The sequence below is a fragment of the Erinaceus europaeus genome, chromosome 16 (genome assembly GCF_950295315.1).
Source record: "Erinaceus europaeus chromosome 16, mEriEur2.1, whole genome shotgun sequence".
Lineage (NCBI taxonomy): Eukaryota > Metazoa > Chordata > Mammalia > Eulipotyphla > Erinaceidae > Erinaceus > Erinaceus europaeus.
The window spans coordinates 61,818,321-61,842,599 of record NC_080177.1 but is presented as its reverse complement, the minus strand read 5'-3'; the positions used below and the strand labels follow the sequence as shown (position 1 = coordinate 61,842,599).

Genomic DNA, 24,279 nt, shown 5'->3' with positions numbered 1-24,279 from the left:
AGGTGGTTCCCCGAAAGCGCACCTGGGTTAAGCCCTGGTCCCCACCTGCAGTGGGAAGACTTTATGAGTGATGAAGCAGTGCTGCAGATGTGTCTGTCTCTCCCTCTCTATCCCCTTTCCCTCTCAATTCCTCTCTTTCCTACTAAATAAATACATAAAGTTTAAAAAAATTTAAAAGGGCAATTTTGACAGAGGTTTTGTTTTGCTGTTATTTAGTTTGAACTAATTCAGGTAAGTCGGTACTAAGAAGTGTGAAGCTGCTCTAGTGGCAAAGCAAAATCAGAGTTTAATTTCCTCTTTATTTTCCCTAAGAAAGTGATCTTCCTTTCCTATAAAGCTCCCAGGTATATCTCTTTAATTAGCGAGATGTTCACACTAAGTGTACATTGTGGGTCCTCGTATTAGGAAAATGACAGTTGTCCGAAGAATCTCACCAGACAACTAGTAGGTAGCCATCTTGCAGAAGGACCTTTTATCTGAGGGGAGCAGAGGCAGCTGGCTGGGAGGTAGGGGAGGACTTGCCATTCTTTTTTTTTTTTTTTACCCTGATATAGTTGACATCATGTAAGATTGCTTTTATTAACATCAAGGATACAGTTAACATCATGTATGACTGTTTTTATTAACATCAAGAATAACTTTAAACAACATTATTATTATTCTAAGTATGTTTTCCTTAAAAAGTTTCCTTGAAGACTTGTCATTCTCCTGAAACTCATTACCAAATTTTTATTTGGACCAGGAACTAGCCCGACCTCTTCCAGGATAAGGGTGAGCGGTGCACTTGGCATTTTGTCATCGTCAAGCAGAAGAGGGAAAGGTTCAAAGTCCTGTGTCGAGGAAAGAACTAAAAGAATCAGAAAACGCCGAGCTAAAGGGGGACCATCTCGGCTGGGTTGGTACTTGTAATTCTCTCGGTTTCTTGAAGGAATCGATCAGCACATCTCTGTCCCTTTCAAAAAGTAGGAAATCATTACAAGAGCTAACTGACATCGTAGAAAATCATTACAAGAGCTGACATGAATGCCGCCCCCACCCGCACCCCCCCCACACACACACACCTAGGACCGCAGAGTGCACTTTGGTATGGAGAAAGACTAAACAAAGCGCGGTGACCTATTAGCCTAGGCGAGTTCCAGGTCCAGCCCCTCCGCAAGCCCCGGCCCGCAGACTCGCCATCTTGGGGACGCCCCCAGGGGGCGGGGCCGAGCGCTCCTTCCGGGTTGCAACCGGAAGTGGCGAATTTGAATCGAGTGGGCCGTTGCATGGGGCCTGTTCGTGGTTGGCCCGAGGCTCAGCGCGACTGGCTGGAAGGGTTACGGCCTCTGCAACTTCTCGGCTCGCCTTGGTGAGTCAGTGGGGGCCTGGAAGAAACCGCTTTCCTGGGAGAGTCGCGGGGCGGCGAGAGGGTACGGAGGGTGGGGAGTTGCGATGGCGTCGCGGAAGCTTTTGAGTGAGTTGAGGGGTGAAGGCTGGTGGCTTGGGGAGTCGGGGCGCGCCACACGCTTCGGCTCGCGGAGGCCCCGCCTGTCAGGGGCGCCGGCGTTCTGCTCGGTCTGCTGAATGCTGCGGTCTATTCCGCCCGAATGCTGACGCTTCCACAGTCGCGGATCTCCTTGCAAAGCACCTTCCCTCCCCCGCCCTCTTCTCCAAGTCCGAGTCTTCCTTTTTCAAAGATGGAAGGTGGGGGCAGGTGCGGAGTGAAGAGATGCGCTGGCTGGCTCCCACTTCCCGCTCCAGGGGCAGCGTCCCGCGCAGCCTTTCTACTGCTGCTGCACCGCGGAGCACTGACAGGCTTGGGAATAAACGCCTGCTGGGGATTTAAACTGAAATCTGAGCATCCCTTGTAGGGAAAGCTCGGATATTTTTCTTTTAAGGTCTGACGACTCCTCCCCCACCTCCACCCCCAACACACACACACCCCGCAGGACCACACACACACACACGCAAAAGAAAGAAAGAAAAACCGAGACTCCTGCTCATTTCATCTGGATACAATAACGGTGTTGACTCAAAGGGGACTTCACAATAGGGATAAGATTTCCTTGTTTCCACGGACCTGCCTTTTCACCCTCCGCCCCCCTTATTCATTGACCTGCCGGGTTATGGTGGAGTCATTTCGGAAGCGCTCCAGTATTGTTACCCTCGTCGTTTTGTTTGCGGTTTCTGATGGTCGGGTTTTGATTGTTATTGTTGTTGAACTACCTCCAGGATCAAATTCACGCTTCCTGGGAGAGTTCGGTTGTGCAGCCAAGACTGAATGTGTGTGTACCTTACATGTGTGCGAAAAAGAAGGAAAAAAGAAAACGTGTCACTTGCTTTATTAAAAACTGTCAGACTGACTTTGTGTTGCTTCATGGAAATAGATATCTTATGTTCTTTGTTAAGATTTCAATACCGAGAGTTGTCAGTATAATATGTATTTAAAGGAGGATTAGTTCTGCTGAGAATAGATGGCCTTGGGTCCTATACTGGCTGCTGCCACTCTCCCTCCCTGCTAGTGAGTTTTTGTTGCATTTTTAGTTCTGAAAAAAAAAAAACTATTCGGTATACTTGATTATTGAAGTGTAATCATTTTTGTGTAAGACTGCAGCAAAGCATTAATTTAAAAAAAAATTCCAATCTTCACTTTAATCTTTCTCTTGCCTGGACTCTTCCCATTTTGCCCTATTTAGTAAGGTCAGTGGGTTTTGAGTTTTATTGCGCACCCATTACCTTAAGGAGTTGTTAAGTTCTGAGCCTGACTATTCACATCTGAGATTCTGGCCCAATAGATTTAGATTGGCCTAAGGAATCTGTAAATTTAGTCGAAGGTTACAAAATTAATCCTACAAATTCTTTATAACATATTACTAATGGGCATAGATCTGGGGACAGGTTGCCTGGATTTGAATTCTGTCTTTACAGCTTAGTAGCTGTGTGACTGTAGCCAAGTTATTTGAGTTTTCTGCTTCAATTCTGCCAACTGTATAATGGGGATAATAACAGTGCCTACGTTGTAGAGTCATTGTGAGAATTAAATGTGTCGATATATATAAAGAGTTTAGACTTGTGAGTGAATGGCAGCACATAGTAAATTATATATGTGTGTGTGTGTGTTCTGTTAAAGTTACTAAATATTGTATAAACCACATTGCATACATACACTGTCTCAGTCTCCATAATAACATTTTGATATGCTATTTTTCAGATAAAACAAGCGATAAGAGAGCTTTTGTTCTCAAAATGTTTGAACTAGGTCAGAAACGAGATTAAGTTAGAAAGCCTTCTCTAATGTAATACTTCTTGCCTTGCTCTGCAGTCTCATCTTCCAAATGTTATAACATAAAAATCTGATTTAGGGGGGATTGGGCGGTGGCGCAGTGGGTTAAGCGCATGTGGCGCAAAGCGCAAGGACCGGCTCCCCACCTGCAGGGGAGTCGCTTCACAGGCGGTGAAGCAGGTCTGCAGGTGTCTGTCTTTCTCTCTCCCTCTCTGTCTTCCCCTCCTCTCCCCATTTCTCTCTGTCCTATCCAACAACGAACAACATCAACAATGGCAATAATAATAACCACAATGAGGCTACAACAACAAGGGCAACAAAAGGGGGGAAAATGGCCTCCAGGAGCGGTGCATTCATGGTGCAGGCACCGAGCCCAGCAATAACCCTGGAGGAAAAAAAAAATCTGATTTAGGGGGTCATGCACCTGGTTGAGTGCACATTTAACAATGCTCAAAGATCCATGTTCAAGCCCTGGGCTCCCAGCTGTAGGAGGAAAACTGAATGGTGAAGCAGGTCTGCAGATCTCTATATCTATCTATCTATCTATCTCTATCTCCCCATTCTCTCTCAATTTCTGGCTGTCCATATACAATAAAAGAGATAATAAAAATAATTTTTAAGGGGGGGTCGGGCGGTGGCGCAGTGGGTTAAGTGCACGTGGCGCAATGCGCAGGGACCGGCATAAGGATCCGGGTTCGAGCCCCCGGCTCCCCACCTGCAGGGGAGTCGCTTCACAGGCGGTGAAGCAGGTCTGCAGGTGTCTATCTTTCTCTCCCCCTCTCTCTGTCTTCCCCTCCTCTCTCCATTTCTCTCTGTCCTATCCAACAACAAAGCAACGTCAACAATGGCAATAATGACCGCAACGAGTCTGCAACAACTAGGGCAACAAAAGAGGAAAAATGGCCTCCAGGAGCGGTGGATTCATGGTGCAGGCACTGAGCCCAGTAATAACCCTGGAGAAAATAAATAAATAAATAAATAAATAAAATAATTTTTAAAAATATTTATTTATTCCCTTTTGTTGCTCTTCTTGTTTATTGTTGTAGTTGTTATTGATGTCATTGTTGTTGGATAGGACAGAGAGAAATGGAGAGAGGAGGGGAAGATAGAGAGGGAGAGAGAAGGACACCTGCAGACCTGCGTCACTGCCTGTGAAGCGACGCCCCTGCAGGTGGGAAATCGGAGGCCTGAACCGGCATCCTTATGCCGGTCCTTGTGCTTTGCGCCACCTGAGCTTAACCTGCTGCTCTACCGCCCAACTCCCTAAAAAATAAATTTTAAAAATATCTAAGTTTACAAAAAAATTCTTGATTTCCCACTGTTTATCGTTTGTGATTCAGATTTATTTTTAAAACCCTTCTCAAATTTGTTCCAAGCATAAAATTCTTAATAGTCAGCCATTCTTTCTCATCCTGTGACGTTCTATCCAAACTGCTATAATTTCCCAATTTATTTTATTATTTTTAGCAGAACACTGCACAGCTCTGGATTATGGTGATGTGGGAAATTGAATCTGGGGCTCTGAAGCCTCAGGCCTGAAAGCCTTTTTGCATAACCATTATGCTATCTATTCCCCTCCCCAATCCCAACCCTGTCATTTTTTATGCATGCTTAGCCATCTACCTTTTTAAATTTCCCTTTAACATTTTACCTGGTGGGTTTCACTTTATTTAGTTATTGAGAGAGAGATACCCACTCTTGTTCTATGCACTGTCATGGAGTAAACCTGGAATCTCACCCCAGGTTGCATTACTGATGGATTCACTATTTTATGTCAGTTTTAGTTTCACAGAAAAGTTGAGAGTTAAAAAAAAATTCATGTGTTTTCTGCCCCTACAGATTTGATATACTTGATGAATCTCACTGACACATCACAATCACTCATTCCATAGTTGACATTACAATTTGTTCTTAGTGATGTATTATAAGTACTATGGGCTTGAACAAATAATGTTGGTCATGATTACGGTAACTCATACATCATTCACTATTCTGAAAATCCCTTTTGCAACCACTAATCTTACTGTCTCCATAGTTTTGCCTTTTTATGGAATAAAATGTGGCTGCTTCATGCCATATGTAGCCTTCTCAGATCAACTTCTATTACTTAGTAAGATGCATTTAAGTTTTCTGCATTGTCTTTTCGTGGCTTGATAGCTAATTTTATTTTAGCACTGAATAGTACTCCATTGTTTAGATGTACCACAGTTTATATGTCAGGTTACTGAAATATGCCTTTGTTGATTCCAAGAGCTTTCTTCCAGTTTTGCTAAGTATGACTAAACGTGATTTAAACATCCCATATGAAATTTTTATTAAGGATACAGATTTTCAACTATTGACCACAAATAAAAGAGCATGAATGCACAACTGGGATAAATTTCACTTAGGCATGGGTGTATAATTTTCTCTTTATTCATTATTGAATTTGATTTGCTAATATTTTTATTAATATTTTTGCATTATCTTCTTAAGAGATAGATGTAGATCTATAATTTTCTTGTGAAGTCTTTGTTTGGCTTTGGTATTAGGGTAATGATGACATATCAGAATGAGTTAGGAAGTATATTCTGTATTTTAATCTTCAGAAAGAGGTTCCAGAGATTTGCTATAGTTTTTTTTTTTTCTTATTGCTACTAGGGTTTTTGATTGGGCTCAGTGCTTGCACAGCAAATCCACTGCTCTCTCAGTGGCCTTTTTCTCTTTTCTTTCTCTCTATTTGATAGGACCCAGAGAAACTGAGAGGAGGAGCGGGACGAGAGAAAGAGAGCCACCTGCTTCACAGCTAGTGAAGCTTCCCCCTTGCATGTGGGGACCAAGGGCTTCAACCCAGCTCATTGCACATGGTAACAGGTGCACTCAACTGGGTGTGCCACTGCCTGGCCTCTATACTTTTTTCCTTAAATGCTCGGTAGAATTGTGCACTGAAACTATGTGGGTCTGACACTTTTAAAATTTTGTTTGAAAGAGTTAATGATTCAGTATTTTAGTAGATATAGTCATATTCAGGTCAATTTTTTTTTTTCTATGACTTTTGGAACATTGTGTCTTTCAAAGAATTGGTCTGTTTTATCTATCACATACGGGCATAGAATTGTTTGTAGCATTTCTTTATGATTCTTTTAGTGTCCATAGGCTCAGAAGTGATGATCCATCTCTCATTTCAGATACTAGTGATCTGTGTCTTTTCTCATGTTTCTTTATTTAGTCTGGCTAAGGGTTTCCTGGTTGTTTAGTAAATCAACAGGGCATTATTACTGGAGCTAAGCACCTGCACAATTCCTCTGTCCCCTGTGCTTTTTTAAATAGAGGGTGGGGCAGGGGAGTTGGCATAATAGTGACTGTGTGTCCTAGTACATGGTAAAATGGCCATGTAATAGCTAGGGACAATGGGTCCTCACACATGGGAAAATGTGTACTGTTGTGTGATCCATCTCCTGAGCCAGTTATTGACAGATTTATTATTGGTTTATTGTTTTTCTGCAGAGCCAGAGCCATGTAACACAATTTCACCACTCCTTGGCCACTGTTTCTCTCTGTTTCACAGATAGAGGAGGAAGGAGAGATACCACAGCACTGGTACTTTTTCCTGTGCCATAGTACCTCCATGTGGTGCCTGAACTTGAACCTCAGACAAGGCCTTACACAATCTATCAGGTCATCTCTCTCTGACCCAAAGTTTTACTTATTTTTCTAAAGAATTAGTTTTAAAAACTTTTCCAATTTCCCTTTTTATCTTCAATTTTGTGGATTTCAATGCTAATTCATATCACTTCTTCTGCCTAATTTGCTCTTTTTCTATTTTCCTAAGGTAGACATTTAAATGATAGACCTCACAGCTTTCCTAATGTATCCATTTGATACTTTGATTTCACTATATTGTGAATTTTTCTCTAAATATTTATTTAATCCTTATGCTACTTAACTTGTTTATTCAACACATGTTTCAGGGGTTTTCTATTTTCACATGATTTATATGCTTTTAAATCTGTTCGGTCTATTTTATGGCCTGGCATTATGGTCTCTCTCAATGAATGTCCTATGTAAACTTGAGAGGCTTGTATATTCTGCTGTTGTTAGATGACGTACTCTGTAGAATCATATTATATCCTGTTGATTGATGATGATAATTGAATCCATCTGTCTTGAGTCTGCCTAAGATGTCCAAGTCCTCACCTTTGATAATGGATTCATCAGTTTTCTCTTTGCAACTCTGTTACTTTTGCCTCACATAATTCAATGCTTTGTTTTTAGGTACATCATGTTACATAGTTCTTTTTTTTTATTTATTTTCCCTTTTTTTGCCCTTGTTGTCTTTTTTTATTGTTGTTGTAGTTATTATTGTTATTGGTGTGGTTGTTATTGGATAGGGCAGAGAAAAATGGACAGAGGGGGGAGAGAAAGATAGACACCTGCAGACCTGCTTCACCGCCTGTGAAGCGACTCCCCTGCAGGTGGGGAGCTGGAGGCTGGAACCCGGATCCTTACGCCAGTCCTTGCGCTTTGCGCCACCTGCGCTTAACCCACTGCTACTGCCCGACTCCCTACATAGTTCTTTAGAACTTGACTTCCTTATCATTCTATATACCTCTATTCTTGATAAACTTTGAATACTCCTCTGAAATTACTAATGCCTTCTTTTTTTAATGTGATGTTTTTTGTTTTTTGTTTTGGTTGTGTGTGTGTGTTTTTGGTTGTTTTTGTTTGTTTTGCCTCCAGGGTTATCCCTGGGGCTCAGTGCCTGCACTCGAATCCACTGCTCCTAGAGGCCATTTTTCCCTTTTGCTACCCTTGTTGTTTATCGCTGTTATTATTATTGTTGTTATTGCTGTCCTTGTTGTTGGTTAGGACAGAAAAATGGAGAGAGGACAGGAAGACAGAAAGGGGGAGAGAGAGACACCCGCAGACCGACTTCACAGCATGTGAAGCGACTCACCCCCATTCACCTCCCCCTACCTCCTACCTCCCCCCTCCCCCCACCCCCCTCCCCCACCCCCCTCCCCCCACCATACTAGGGCACAGTATTCTGCAGTGGAATAGCATAATGCCAGAGATGATGATCGTAGTGTGGAAGCGCTCGCGCCCCATGAGGAGCTGGCCAGTCTTGCAATGATGTTATTCCCCGCGCCCACCTTTGCTGCAGTTTTTATGAGATGTTCGTGAAATGACAGAGTGCGATTGAGAGTAACGCCAAGATAGACTGGCTGGGCTTCATGCTGGATTCTTGTATCGCCAAGCTGCACATTAAGCTCATGCGAGGCCGAGGCATGGTGTAGATGGAAAACATGATACCGTTTTTTGCAGTGCTAGGGATTAGTCGCCATTTTTTACAGTAATCAGATATCAGAGACGGTAATCAGATATTAGAGACGACCCCCTAATGCTTTCTATTAATAAGTATTTAGCTTGGTGTATTTTCTTCCTATACATTTATTTTAGGTCTATATTTTAATGTTTTATATTAGGTCTATATTAAGTCTATATTTTATTGACAAAATTTAATTGAATTTAATTTTGTTATCTGACAGATTTTTAAAATTTTATTTATGTATTTATTTTCCTTTTTGTTGCCCTTGTTTTTTTAATTGTTGTAGTTACTCTTGTTGTTATTGATGTCATCATTTTTGGATAGAGAGAAATAGGGGGGGGGGGGAGAGAAAGACAGACACCTGCAGACCTGCTTCACCGCTTGTGAATCAACTCCCCATCCATTCATTTTTATCATAGTGCAACCATACAGTGTTTGAATGTTAACACTTGTTTTTCTGGTACATGAATATCAAGACTTCCTAAGTAAAAGGAGGGAAACGATGTTACAGATTTCCAGTTAACAATCTAAGTATTTAACAAATAAATCTATTAATTTATTAGTGAGAGAAAGAGAATAAGAGCCAAAGTACCACTCTAGCATATGTGACACTGAGGGTGTCAAGGATGAAAGTAAGGACCTCGTGTATGTCAAGTCTGATGCTCTATCTGTTGCATTATCTACCAGGTTGCTGTAGCCAATGTCTTAACAGACTTAGTGTTAGAAATGTTGTCAAACAGTTCCCCTCCCTTTCTTGAGAAATCATTAACAATTTAGTGAAGAGTTCTAGAGAGCCATTACCAAAATGCATTCTCAGTCTTTTACATTACTTCTCTCCATGGGGTTCAGTTTGATACAGTTTGATACTCCACTCCCCCTTTGCCTTAACTGTAGTTATGCTTAGTAAATTTTACCAAAAAATAAGGCAGAATTGGCAATGTATGATTATGTTATGGAAGGTATTATGACTGTGCTAGAGAAGCTAGTCACTATGTCATAAGGACTTTTAAGTCAACTTTTTGGGAAGGTTTACTTGGCAGAGAACTATGTCCATTACCTACAGACTTGAGTTTGTCTTTAGGAGCTAAAATCTCTATTCCTGGTTTGAAAATACCAGGAGAGGAAGGAACAGAATATCTGAAACAAAAATAATGATAAAATAGAGTCAGGCACCAAAATACAGATGCAGGAAGTTCAGAACAGGATAAATAACAAAACACAGCACTTAAGTATTTCATTCGCAAACTAGAAGATATCAGCGATAAAAATAAAATAAAATAAAAACTTTTATAGGTATTAAAGAGAAAAACACATCTATAGAGGAACAAAGGGAAGAATTACTTCTGGCGGTTGCGCAGCAGGTTAAGCACATGGCATGAAGCCCAAGGACCCGTTTAAGGATCCCAGTTCGAGCCCCCGGACCCCCACCTGCAGGGTCGTCACTTCACAGGCAGTGAAGCAGGTCTGCAGGTGTCTATCTTTCCCTCTCTGTCTTCCCCGTTTCTCTCCATTTCTCTCTTTCCTATCTAACGACGATGACAACAATAATAACTACAACAACAAAAACGGGCAATAAAAGGGAAAATAAATAAAATTTTAAAAATTGAATGAACACAAAAGTTAACTTTTTTTTTTTTTACTTTATTGACTTACCACTGGTTTATAATACCATGTATTTTGTAAGTATAGCTCACACATACCTCACAACACCTACTACCACACTTCTAGTGCTACTCACAGTACGAACTCCTTCCACTCTTTGCTATCTGGTAAGCACCATTATTTTCAAGATTCTCTTTAAGTTTTATTTATTTTATTTTAATGAGCGATACAGAGAGGAAGAGAGATACATAACAGAACACTGCTCAACTCAGTTTTATGGTGTTGGGGCATGATCTAGGAACCTTAGAGCTTCAGGCATGAAAGTCTTTTGCATAACCAGGATGCTATTCTCCAAGCCCACGATTTTTTTTTCTCTTATTTTTTCTGTAGGGGTTGGGGTGGTGGCTCAGTAGAGTGTATATGTTGCCATGTGCAAGAACTTGCCTTTGGTTCTCACCTGCAGGGGAATTGTTTCACAAGTGGTGGAGTATCACTGTATTTCAGTGTCTCCAAAACAAAATATGATACCTCCATATTTTCCCCTTTTTCTCAGAAGTGCTTTGGTAATTGGGTCTTTTGTGGATGCACACAAAATTTTGGAGAAGTTGCTCGATTTTCTTGAAAAATGTCATTGGGGTCTTGATAGGGTTTCCATTGAAATTATAGATTGCTTTTGGTAGAATGCCCATTTTAATAACGTTTATTCTCCCAGGCCAGGACAAGGAATGTTCTTCCACTTCTGTATGTCCTTCTCTATTTAACAGTGTTCTATAGTTTTCACTGTGAAGGTCCTTCACCTCCTTTGTGAGATTCACCCCAATGTATTTTATCTCTTTGGTTCAGTTGTAAATTAAATTGAGTCTTTTATTTACCTTTCCTCTGATTGTTTATATTCAGGAATTCCACAGATTTGCATGTATTGATTTTGAATCCTGCTGCTTTACTGAATTATTTCCAGTATTTTTTTTTTTTTTGGTGGAGTCTTGGAGATTGTCTAAATCATCAGCAAATAGTGATAGTTGGATTTCTTTCTTTGCCATCTGTATGTCTTTGATATCTCTTTCTTTTCTGATTACAGTGGTGAGGACCTCAAGAGCATAATGTTGAATAATAGTGGAGATAGTGGACATCCTTGTCTGGTTCTCAATTTTAACGGGAAAATTTTCAACTTTCCTCCATTGAGAATGTTAACTGTGAGCTTGTCATAAATGGTCTTTATTATGTGGAGGAATTGTTCTTGTATTCCCAGTTTCTGGAGGGGTCTTTATCATAAATGGATGTTGGACCTTGTCAAATGTCTTTTCAGCATCAATTTATTTTTTATCTTTATTTTGTTGATATGATGAATTACATTAATTAACTTACCTGCTTCCCAAGGACTTGGTCTTGGTGAATTATTCTCTTCACATGTTGTTGGATTCGAATTGTCAAGACCTTGTTCCGGATCTTTGCATCAATGTTCATCAAGGTTATTATAGGTCTATCCTTTATTTTTCTGGTAGAGTCCTTTCCTGCATTGGGACTCAAATTGATGTTAGCCTCATAGAACAAGTTTGGGAATAATTGCACCTTTCCAATTTTCTGGAAGAATTTGAAGAGAATTATTGTTCCTTTTTTTTAGTTTAATTTATTTATAAAATAAAAAACAGAAAATATTGACATATTATAAGAGGGGTGAAACTCCACACATTTCCCACCACCAGAGTTCCATATCCCATCCCATCCCTTGGAAGCTTTCCTATTCTTTATCTCTCTGGGAGCATGGATCCAGGGTCATTATGGGGTGCAGAAGGTGGGAGGTCTGGTTTCTGTAATTGCTTCTCGGATGGACATGAGCATTGACAGGTTGATCCATACTCCCAGCCTGTCCCCATCTTTCCCTACTGGGTCAGGGCTCTAAAGAGTTGGGGTTCCGAGGTACATTGCTGAGGTCATCTGTCCGGGTGAGTCAGGTTGATGTCATGGTAGAATCTGCAACTTGGTGTTTGGAACGTGTACTTCCTTTGCTTCCTCCTTTCTTGTGGGACTTGTTCAGTAGTTCTTGTAAGGTGAGGTTGATTGTGGCAAATTCCTTTAGTTCTTGAATATTTGAGAAAACCTTTATTTCTCCCTCATATTTGAAGGATAATATTGCAGGATACAATATTTATGGCTGGAATTCCCTCTCCTTTAGAACTTTGAATATGTCATTCCATTCTCTTCTTGCCTCTAGAGTTTGTGAAGAGAAATCTAATGAGTCTTATAGCTCTACCTTTGTATGTAACTTCTTTCCTTTCCCTGGCAGCCACCAAATTTTTTTCTTTGTCATTGACTTTTGAGAATTTTATAATATGCCTCAGTGTTGGTCTTTTTGTATTTATAAATCTGCGTGATTGCTCTGCCTCTTGAATGAGACTGTTCTGATGGTTTTCTAAGTGAGGGAAGTTCTTAGCTAAAATTGCTCTTAAAATGGACTCTGGGTCTTTGGCCTTGTCCTCCTCTTCAAATTTACCCATCACTCTTATATTCCATCTTTTGATGGAGCCTGCAATTTCACAGAGAGTTGCTTCAGTCTTTCTGAACCATTCTTTCCCTCATCTTTGAGTTGAAAGAGTGAGCTGGCTGTATCTTCTAGATTGGAGATTATTTTTTCTGAATGTGTGGATCTACTTCCTAAGCCTTATACTTGGGCATGGATTGCAGTTAGAGTGTCTGTTATTCCCTGGATTTCTGACTGAAGTTCTTCTTTCAAGATTTGAAGATTCTTCAAAGGAGGTCTCGAAACTTTACATCAGGCTCAACCTGACGCTGTTAACTGGCTACGGAAGAAGGGCAAACGCTAGAAGAAGAAGAAGTGAACTCTGTTATAAGTTCCTCTCTTGTGTGTTTTAATTCCATAGTAACGTGCTCTTTTAATTCTTGCTTAAATTCTTGGAGAGTCCTCATAATGAGCTCTGTGTAGTTTGTCTCTGAGAGTCTAAGTCTAATTCCTTGCATTTCTTCTGATTCATTTCTGTCTAGCTGATATGGCATAGTTGGCTGTTTAGTTGTTTTTCTGTTTGCACATTTTTTGTGCTGGTTATTGATGCCCAGCAGGTGGTGCTGTTGTGGTCTCTAGGTTTCTCTTGTTTCTATGATCTGGGGCAAGTGGGATGGAGGAGTGGTTGTTTTGGGCTATCTTGTGGTCACAAATGCCCTGTTTTATGTTGTGTCCTTCCCTTAAATTCAGAAAGCTAGCCCCCCTCCTCCCTCAGTCAAAGACAGAGGTTTTAAGCCCCAGTTTCTTTTCTTCAGGCACTAGGAACAATGTTACTTGCTTGTACTTAAAGTGAAATCACCAAAATGGCCCAGCTCAGTGCCTGCTCAGCCCAGAGCTCTGATTTGACTTTGCTGTTCTTCAACCTGTGGTGCTACCCATTTCACTCTAACTACATGCAATCACCCACCTGAGGCTGCAAAACCTTCAACTGTAGATTATGACTTCAGTTGGATTTCTTGTTGTATTTATTTGTTGTTTTGGGATATTCCATGGCCACGCCTCCTGGAAGACCTGGTTAGTTCTTAACACTTTTGAAGGATAGTTTAGCAGGATACAGTATTTGTGTCTGGCAATTGTTATCCTTTAGTTCTTTTAATATTTCATTCCATTCCATTCCCTCCTTTCATCTAGGGTTTGTGTTGAAAAATATGATAAAAGCCTGGTGGTTCTGTCTCTGTGTGTGCCTTTCTACCTTTCCCTAGCAGTTTGCAATATGTTTTATTTTCTTGTCCTTAGTTTGGAATAGTTTTACTATGATGTGTTTAGGTGTATGCCATTTTGGATTCAAGATTAAGTGTGCATCCAGCTTTTTGTATTTATATGTTTTGAACATTTCTCAGGTGTGGAAATTTTCTGCTATAATTTCCTGTAAAGCCCCCCCCGGGGGGGGCAGATGGGTAATGGCCTTAAACCAGAGTCCTTGCACATTATCATAGATGCACTCAACTGGTTGCATCCCCCTCTGGAGATTTTTCTTATGATTAACTTATTGCCAGTGCTATTTGGAGGCTATTAGCATGTCTTTTGCATACTCCATTACAACTTTTTGTTATTGTTGCTCTGTCAGATTGATGTTTTCTTATATTTACTTGTAACGAGGAGAAAGTTCTTGTTTAATACAGAGTTCTAACACTGATAAAATTTAGAAAATTCAGAGACTGAGTGGTATTGTAGTAACTAACAAGTCAGACTTACATGCATCAGGTCCTGAGGTAGCTGACAAAATAAACAAAACTGAAACATTCATAATAAAGAGTATGTGGTGGGGCCAGGTGGTAGGTAGCTCACCTGATTGAGTGAACATGTTATAATGTGCACGGACCCAGGTTCAAGGCCTTGGTCCCCACCTGAAAGGGAAGAGCTTCACAATTGGTGAAGCAGGACTGCAGGTCTCTCTTTGTTTCTCTCCCTCTCTATCTCCCCTTCCCTCTCAATTTCTGGCCATCTCTACTATCCAATAAACAAATAAAGTTAATAATAAAATTTTTTTTAAAGTATGTGATTGATGTTTACACTAATGCCATTGAGAGAATTTTGCATATCTTTATTCATATTTGTCTACATTACAAATATTATTCTGAATAATAAATCTTTTTTAAAAAAGAAATACATGGAATTTCCCACTGACGGGATGAGAGTCATAGATAGTACATGTAAATCCATTGTGGATATGGAGTAGATACTATTTATAAATTAATATTTTTTGATTCTTGATAAAGTACTGTTTATGGAGTTTTCTGCAGTACATTTTTATGTATGGATAGATTTATGATATGCTGAATTAATCACTAGAAATTGAGTTATAATAAAATCCTAATAACAGAGGTAATTCATTTTTCTGTTTATTGTATTTCATCAATTTTATGATGAAATCACCCAGTGTTGTTAAAATTTTGGAAGGCTCTTGCCGGCTGAGTTAGCTTCGCAGTGGTGAACAGAGACGCGGAGACAACGGCTGGGCAGGGAAGCTGTATTTCTTTATTCAGGAACAACGATTCATAAACTAAGACAAACTAATCACCAAACAGAACTCTGCTGTCTCTTTGCGGCGGCGCAAGCACTCTTTCTTTTTCTCTGGAACTCAGGAACCCTCTCCCTTACTCTCGAACTCAGGAACTCTCGAACTCTCGTACTCGGGAACCCTCTGAAACTCTGGCACTCTGGAACTCTGGCAGGTTTCCTAGGGGCGGGGCCAAGCTGCCCGCAAAATTAACAGGACTGATCCAATTCTCTTGGCGGGGGAGGACTAGAACAAACCAATGTAAAGCATACGACAACCCAGGTTGTAATAATCAATTATACTTAAGTAAACAGTCTTTAGTCATTATCTGACATGGTTAACATTAGGAGTGCCATATACCTGTAGAGTGTAATCCGTCCATCCAAAAAAGGGGGGGAGTAAATCTAGGAAATAATAAAGGTGTACACCTTTGATCAAATCCTTTTTTTAAAAAAATATTTGGTATTAATAGTTTGATATGATTAATATATATATATATATATATATATATCCACACAACAATCCCTATCAAAGTTCTTACCCCCCCCCCCGCCACCCAAAAATACTACCATAGTTCTCCACATTTTACAGTTTGCTTGCTTCTGTTTTGTTTGGATTTTTTTTTTTTTTTAGCAAATTCATGTAAATCAGATCTCTAGATTCCACATATGATTGAAACCACCTGGTATTTGTCTTTCAGCTCTTATTTCACTAAGCATAATCACCTCCAGTTCCATCCATTTCATCCCAAAGAAAACAGTATCTTTTTGATGGTAGAGTAGTATTCTATGGAATATATACTTTGATCAGTTCCTATTGCAGAAAGTAGATAAGGGGCCAAGAAGTGGCACACCAGTTAAGGGCATATTGGACTATGCACAAGGACCTGGGTTCGAGCCCTACTCCTCACCTGCAGGGGGAATGCTTCACTAGTGGTGAAGCAGGTCAGCAGGTATCTGTATTTCTTTCTCCTTCTGTCTCCCTCTTCCTTTTCAATTTCTTTCTATCCTATCAAATAAAATAGGGGGGAAAAAGCCACCAGGAGCAGTAGATTCCTAGTGCCAGCACCAAGCCCCAGCAATAACTTGGTGACAATAAAGAACAAAAAAATCCCAACAGATTATAGATAGGAAAAGTAGGCTAGACCTACTTAACTGAAAAACCTATTTAAAGTGGGGCTCCTTTTGTTGTTGTTTCATTTTTTTTTTTTTTTTTTGCCTCCAGGGTTATTGCTTGGGCTTTGTGCCAGCACTACAAATTCATGACTCCCAATAGCTTTTTTCTTTTTTTCTTATTTCATATGACAGGGAAATTGAGAGGGAGATAGAGAGGAAAAGAGACAGAGTCACCTGCAGTACCTGCTTCACAACTTGTGAAGTACCCCCCACTGCCGGTGGGGACTCAAACCTAGGTATGATAGTGTGTAGGCTCAAGCCAGGTGTGCCACTGCCTGACCCCTCCTTTGTTCTTTAAAGAAATCCTAATCTTAATGGTGCAAATGGATTTATATGGAAGAACAGGAAGATATTGAAGACTTGAAATAAGTAAATACTGTAGCTTTTTATGGTTAAAACCTAAATGTTTTTCACAAGTATGAAATACAAACTTTTTTTTAAAATCTTTTTTAAATTTTTATTTATTTGCCCTTTTGTTGCCCTTGTTTTTTTTTATTGTTGTTATAGTTATTATTGTTGTTATTGATGTCGTCGTTGTTGGATAGGACAGAGAAATCGAAAGAGATGGGGAAGACAGAGAGGGGGAGAGAAAGACACCTGCAGACCTGCTTCACTGCTTGTGAAGCAACTCGCCTACAGGTGGGGAGCCGGGAGCTCCAACCGGGATCCTTATGCCGGACCTGCGCTTCGCGCCATGTGCGCTTAACTCGCTCCGCTACCACCTGACTCTACAAACTTTTTATTATTATTATTATTTTATTGAATAGGACAGAGAAATTGAGAGACGAGAGGAGACAGACGGGAGAGAGAAATGCTTGTGAAGCATTTCCCCTGCAGGTGGGGAGCCGGGGCTAGAACCCAAATCCTTGCTCGTGTCCCTGCACTCAGTACTATGTGCGCTTTTATTTAGTATAAAATCTATTCTTCTTATAAACTCTGGAGAATGAGAGTTTGTATAAGGAGTTGTTAAACAAGTAGAACCTGAAGTGGAATTGGCATGTTGCACCAAAGTAAAAGACTCTGGGGTGGGTCGGGGGTGCGGGGGGGATACAGGTACTAAAAGAATGACAGAGGACCTAGTGGGGGTGTATTAGTATATGGAAAACTGGGAAATGTTATGCATGTACACACTATTGTATTTACTGTTGAGTGTAAACCATTAATTCCCCAATAAAGAAATAAAAAAAAGATAGATAACTTGCCACTCTGTATACAATCCCTCTCCACATATACAGCAACCACAGTTATAAAATATGAATAGTATTGCTATTAATGTGATTCTTTTCCCAAATAGTGAATAAATCCTTGGTAAAATTAAAGAGTAAAATAAACTACTTTTTTTTTTACTTATGTATGAGTTGTAACTTAGCAATAAAAAAGAAGTATTTGTGTATAATGGGATTAGGTTCCAGGATAATACAATTATAAACAGGAGTTTTATTTCATTACTGGAATGACCAACTAAAATTTCAAAAGTCTAGACTATTCTTTATTGTGTGTGTGTCTGTTAAGTGCATGCCAAGACATTTTGCAATCTTGGCCCCTTTCCAGTAAATGCCAGCAATTATTTTGATCTTTTTGATAACTAAAAAAGATTCCCTTTGTTTTAAACAATGTCCCAAGACATTTTCCTTATGGAAAACTGCTGGTCTTAGATGTTTGCAAGATGGGGGAGTTTAAGTGTGATAGTAAGAAACTATTATGTAACTTATTTATAATCCTGTATTGACTACAATTAATTAAAATGGGGTAATTTGAGACTTAAATTAAGATGGCTATATTGTGTGTTCTTGTTTTTCCTAGTAAAATGAATGAAAATAAACCTGGTGAGTCACAGAATCTTGGTGAGTATACTTAAGTATTTTCAAATGTTATTCAAATATTACATTTTACTTTATTTTTTTTTAAGTACAGGAACTCTTTAGACTGGCACTGAAACAATAGGAATGAATATCTTAACCTAAACTATATCAGTCTTTGTCATCAACAAAAATCTACTTTTAAAAGAACAGTTTGCCAAATTTTATTTGATATATATCTGAATATGCACCAGGTCTGATATGTATCTAGATAAAAAATATTAATGCATTTTCACATTTTGTATAATTTTCCATAAGAAAGAAAAAATGCAATTGAGAACAATTTAAATATTACACAAAAGTTTAATGCTATTAATCTCAGATACCAATCTTTGATTTAGTACCTTCACTTATTAGTTTAAACAGTATATATTGAGGTTTTTTTTTTTTTACCATGGATGGTAAACATTTTAAATTGTTACTTTATACTCTTTTTTTGCTACTTCTCTTTTTTTTCTTTTTTTTAAAATATTTTATTTATTTATTTATTTCCTTTTGTTGCCCTTGTTGTTTTATTGTTGTAGTTATTGTTATTGTTGTCGTCATTGTTGGATAGGACAGAGAGAAATGGAGAGAGGAGGGGAAGACAGAGAGAGGGAGAGAAAGACAGACACCTGCAGACCTGCTTCACCACCTGTGAAGCGACTCCCCTGCAGATGGGGAGCTGGGGGCTCGAACCAGGATCCTTACGCTGGTCCTTGGGCTTTGCACCATGTGCACTCAACCCGCTGCGCTACCGCCCAGCTCCCGCTACTTCTCTCTTATCTGACTTTTAAAAGATATTTTTAATGTTTCTCAAAATATGACACTATGTTATGTTTTGAAAGTCTAATAGAGACTATCTGATAAATCCATATAATGTTAAAGAAATGTGTGCTCTTAAACTTTCTCTACTTTGTTTTCCTGTTTTTACCAGTAGACTTTTTACTAATTATGCTAGTAGTTATAAAACTTTATAATTCATGGAAATGTCATCTGTTTGTCAGATGCAAATGCTACTATATTGTTAATAAAAATGACTTAAAGTAAGATTGACTTTATTTATGTGCTTATCGCACTATTACTTACTGTATTAGGTGATCTTGATAAATACAATAAAGTCAGAACAATTTTAAATGATGAAGTCATCTCTTTTGCCTTATCTTAGATGAAGCTTGTTAAGTGAAATTAGCCAAAAAGAGAAGATGAATACCAGATGATCTCACTCATAGGTAGAACTTAAGAAACAAGGACAGAAAGGGAAAACACAAAATAAAATATTGGACTGTGTTTGATATATTCCACCAAAGCAGAATACTCTGGGGAGAGAAGGTAGGGAAGGGTTTGGGGGAAGGCAGACTTTGGGGTATTAGTGCATGAGGGTAGAAGTGGACCTAAGTTGCGGGGGAGTGTTTTATAGATATCTATTATGGGGAGCTGAGAAGTTGTTGTACCTATGTGTCAACAACTGTACTGTAAACCCAGGCCCCCCCCATGAAATGATTTAAAAAAAAAAAAGATTGGGGAAAAGGACTTTTAGTTCTGACTTGTTTCATTAGATTAAAATGCAGGAGGGCAAACTTGGGGTGATACTGTACATTGTTAAATACTAGCTTATGTTTTATTTATTATTACATTATTTGCCACCAGGATTATTGCTCCACTGCTCCCAGCTGACATCTTCCCCTTTCTTTTATTTGATAAGACAAAGAAAAATTGAGCTAGTGGGGGAGATGGAGAGGGAGGAGCAAGAAAGACACCTGCAGGGGGTCGGGCGGTGGCGCAGTGGGTTAAGCGCACGTGGCGCAAAGCGCGGGACTGGCATAAGGATCCCGGTTCGAGCCCCCGGCCCCCCACCTGCAGGGGAGTCGCTTCACGGGCGGTGAAGCAGGTCTGCAGGTGTCTATCTTTCTCCCTCTCTCTGTCTTCCCCTCCTCTCTCCATTTCTCTCTGTCCTATCCAACAACAAAGCAACTCAACAATGGCAATAATAACCACAACGAGGCTGCAACAACTAGGGCAACAAAAAGGGGGAAAAAATGGCCTCCAGGAGCGGTGGATTCATGGTGCAGGCACCGAGCCCAGCAATAACCCTGGAGGAAAAAAAAAAAGAAAGAAAGAAAGACACCTGCAGCACTGTTCCACTACTCCTGTAGCTTCCCCCTGCAGGTGGGGACCTGGGGGTTGAACTTGAGTCCTTGTGCTCTCAACGAGGTGCACCACCACATGGTCCCAGCTTATGCTATTCCTGAAATCTGTTTTTTGAATTGCCTGTTGATAAATATGTCTCTTCAACACACCTAGTCTATTCCTGGCTTCTTGAGTTCATTAAGGTAAATAATACTATTGTTATAATAAACCTTGAACAATTATAGCTTAACACAATTAAAATTTATTCCTGCTCATGTTAAGGTCCAGTGTAGACTAAATAGGGAGATGATGCTGATAGAACCTTTCTGTTCCATGCAGTCATAGTGTTCAAGCTCTATTGTTCATGTAGAACTGCCACTTGATATGCTTATCTTTCTACTCAGCTAGTGACTTTCTTATCCTTTTATTTGCATGTTTCTAGGAAGTAGTATGTTATTGGAAATTTTCTATACAAGTAAATATGGAAAAGATTACTACTTAACATATACTCAGTTCTAGCCATCTTGTTAAATAAATGCCATTGTATCCCATCATTTAGTCTTCTTATGGCATAGTTTGAGGTTGTGGTGTTTTGTTTGTTTCTTTTGTTTTGTTTTTTCCCCATCCTTTTCCTGTTGCTGGGGCCTCGCACATGTATATTTTACTACTCCCAGACTGGCCTCATATTCAGACAGACAGACAGGCAAACATACCCACCTTCCCACCTACCAATAGCACTGAAACTTTTCTGATGATGCAGTGATAGGTTGTAGTGCTGGAGCTTGAACCTGGACCAAGCACATGGCAAGGCACACACCCTACTGGGTAACTATCTTCAGTTTAAAACTATCTCCAAAACAGTCCTGTTGTTTTGTTTTGGTTAGAGCACTTTTCAACTCTGGCATATGCCGGTGCTGGGGATTGAACCTGGTTATTCAGAGCCTCACAAATGAAAGTCTTAGAGAATACTTTTTAATTTTTAGTATTTTATTTATCTGTTTATTGAGTTGTCAGAAAATTCATGCATTTTTGTGTAGTAGAGCATGATGACATTTCGACCATCCAGTATTTAGGACAGATACAGTGTGGAATTGAGAAGAAGTGAGGAGATAGAGAGGAAGGGAGAGGCACCTGCAGTGCTATTTTACCACTTGTGAAGCTTTGCCCCAGCAGTTGGGAACAAGGAGCTTGAACCTGGGTCCTTGCACCATGTGGGTGTGTGTGCTTTAAGTGCGCTACCACCCAGCCCCAAAAGCCTTTTGCATTACTACTATACTATCTCCCCAACCCCACTTTTAAAGCCTTCCCCCCCCCCTTAATTTGTGATCTAAAGTGGTCCACAACCACCACCAAAGTTCTGTGCTCTCACTATCCTAATAACTACCCTAGTTCTCACAAAGTCTTAGAATTTGTTTGTTTACTTCTAGGCTGTTATTTGTTGCAAGTTAATGTGTTTCAGTTCTCTAGATTCCACATGATTATAACCATCTGGTAGTTGTCTCTCACCTCTTTACTTATTTTGCTAAGAATAATCACTCCCAGCTGTATTCATTTTGTCCCAAAGGACATTGCAGAGTATATTCTCATATATATATAATATTTATTTATTTATTTATTCTTTTTTTGCCCTTGTTTTATTGTTGTAGTTATTACTGATGTCGTAGTTGTCGGATAGGACAGAGAGAAATGGAGAGAGGAGGGGAAGACAGAAAGGGGGAGAGAAAGATAGACACCTGCAAACCTGCCTCACTGCCTGTGAAGGAACTCCCCTGCAGGTGGGGATGCAGAGTATATTCTGTGGAGTATATATCCATAACTTCTTTATCTAGTCAGCCTTTATGGGCATTTAATCTGCTTCCGATTAAATTTTTTGGCTGTTGTGCATAATGGGGCTGTGAACATATGAGTTCTGACTTAACTGACTGTGAACATATGAGTTCTTTTTACTGACTTCTTTTTTGGCCTTTTAAGTCTGTCACTTATTTGCCCCACTACCTTTGAAAAGGCTGATACAGCTAATATATTTTAAAAGCTTTGTGGGGCTGGGTGGTGGCACACCTGGTTGAGCAGACACAGTACAGTGTACAAGGACCTGGGTTCAAGACCTTGGTCCCCACCTGCAGAGGGAAAGTTTCACAAGTGGTGGAGCAGGGCTGCAGGTGTCTCTCTGTCTCTCTCCCTCTCTGTCTCCCCACTCCTTTCAATTTCTGGCAGTCTCTATTCAATAAATAAAGATAATAAAAATTTTTTTTTTAAAAAAAGCTTTTGGCTAATGATCAGGCTCCAAACCAAAGAATGTTCTGAAGCAAGTGAAAGAAGGGTAAGCAGTTGAGCTCACCCTTTAGGGAGTCACTACACAGGTCAGAATACACAGTTACATTTCCTTGAGAATAAGCTCCTTCTTTTGGACAACCTATACCAGGTAAAATGGGCCACTGCATCTGACAGTTTCTCAGTTGAAGAGTGTAGGTTATAACAGGCAGGCAAGTTAAAATGCCATACAACTCTCACCAAAATAGAGTAACTTCTTTCTTACTTAAGTGCTTTCCTAGTTACTCTAAGTTTTAAAATTAGACTTTAGAGTTTCTGGAGTGTTGATTATGACAGTTTTTTTGGCAGCTTAAGCATTGGTTTCATGGAAGGATGAAGTTTTAGAGTTCCTTGATCCATTATTTTCAGTGATGTTACCCTACAAGTTACCATTTAAATGACACATTGAAATTCATGATTAAAGACTAATGAAGAAAAAAAAAGTAAGCTTACATTGTTTTGAAGTAGGTATTGAAAATTTTATGTTTTTGAAAATAATATATTTTGATCTGCACTCAGAAAGAATTAAGCACCTCTCTTGTGAGAAATGCCAACTCCATTGGGTTTTTTTTAAGTTAAAAAATTATATATATATTTACTTTTCTCAATGTTAGCTTGTGTTCTCTGTCGAAAAAATGATGACTGTCCTAATCAATATGGAGAAAAGAAAACTAATGAGAAATGGAATCTCACTGTACATTACTATTGTTTGGTGAGTATTATTTATGATTAAATATTAGAGATTTTATATTCTTCTAAAATAAGAGACCTGGTGACTGGCTTGTTTCTGAGAACTAGATAAGTCACTTTGAGAATTGGATAAGCATTTATTTATTTTCTCTTGATATCATTTCTTATACAAAGGCATGAAAATTTTATTTATCAAATTCTAGGATTCTGAAAGTAATATATAAAGACCTATTGTTGCTACTGTTTATTGTTTATTTTTATTTAACTCTTTAAGACTGAAGTTGAGAGAGAAGAGAAGAAAATGAAGTGGCTGGGTCTCTAAGGAAACTGGTCTTACCATTTTTGTTTCCACTGTTGTTAGTGATAAATCTCAGAGGAGACTTAATGTGATGATTGTTAGGGAATAGGAGAAAAGTATTATTTTTCACAGTGAGCCTGGAAGAGAAAAATTCTTTTCTTTTTCCTTTCTGTTATTGCCACCAAGGTCATTATTGGGACTCAGGACCTACATGATGAATCCACTACTCCTGGTGGCTTTTCTTTTTTTTTTTTTAATTTTTGAAAGAGAAGTTTAGATGAAAGGAGGAGAATGAAGAGAGAGAGAGAGAGAGAGAGAGAGAGAGACACCTGCAGTGCTGCTTTACCTCTCATGAGGTGAAGGACCTGCTACTTTGAATTCAGGTCCTTGTGCATGTTAACATTTACTCTTTACTGGGTGCACCACCATCTGGCCTCTGGAATAAGCTTCTAACTAAAAGTAATAAATATGTCTGGAAAGGGAAATAAGTTGATTTATAGACTATTCAGAAGAAAGAATGATTTCATATTGAGAGTTAACCTCAGGTGACCTCTTGCCTCTACCAACTTGTAAGCTTAGTGAATCTTAAGGTATTAGTGTTGGTATCACTAATGTCTAAACTATACTGACACATGCTATTACTGTTAA

The 24,279-nt window shown here is 39.4% G+C and overlaps 1 protein-coding gene and 2 long non-coding RNA genes across 12 annotated transcripts in view; 1 reads left to right on the top strand and 2 right to left on the bottom strand.

Annotated features, from left to right (window-relative positions):
* Positions 1-554: 554 nt before the first annotated feature.
* Positions 555-1,196, bottom strand: LOC132533466 (uncharacterized). Its single transcript, XR_009545359.1, has 2 exons — positions 1,062-1,196; positions 555-952 (listed from the first exon to the last, which is right to left on the bottom strand). It is a non-coding gene; the product is annotated as an uncharacterized LOC132533466 (long non-coding RNA).
* A 33-nt stretch (positions 1,197-1,229) lies between these two features.
* G2E3 (G2/M-phase specific E3 ubiquitin protein ligase) overlaps positions 1,230-24,279 on the top strand; it is a 60,790-nt gene continuing 37,740 nt past the window's right edge. For 4 of the 10 annotated variants that reach the window (XM_060175241.1, XM_060175239.1, XM_060175246.1 and 1 more), the window contains exons 1-3: positions 1,236-1,348; positions 18,169-18,209; positions 23,258-23,355. In XM_060175241.1, the coding sequence (XP_060031224.1) occupies positions 1,266-1,348; positions 18,169-18,209; positions 23,258-23,355 (222 nt within the window). In that variant the 5' untranslated portion in view covers positions 1,236-1,265. Of the gene's footprint in view, positions 1,349-1,434; positions 1,454-18,168; positions 18,210-19,354; positions 19,536-23,035; positions 23,087-23,257; positions 23,356-24,279 lie in introns of those variants that run through there. The other 6 variants (XM_060175240.1, XM_007516839.2, XM_060175242.1 and 3 more) reach the window with 6 other exon arrangements.
* Positions 19,717-20,417, bottom strand: LOC132533468 (uncharacterized). The gene is made up of 2 exons (XR_009545361.1): positions 20,332-20,417; positions 19,717-19,963 (listed from the first exon to the last, which is right to left on the bottom strand). It is a non-coding gene; the product is annotated as an uncharacterized LOC132533468 (long non-coding RNA).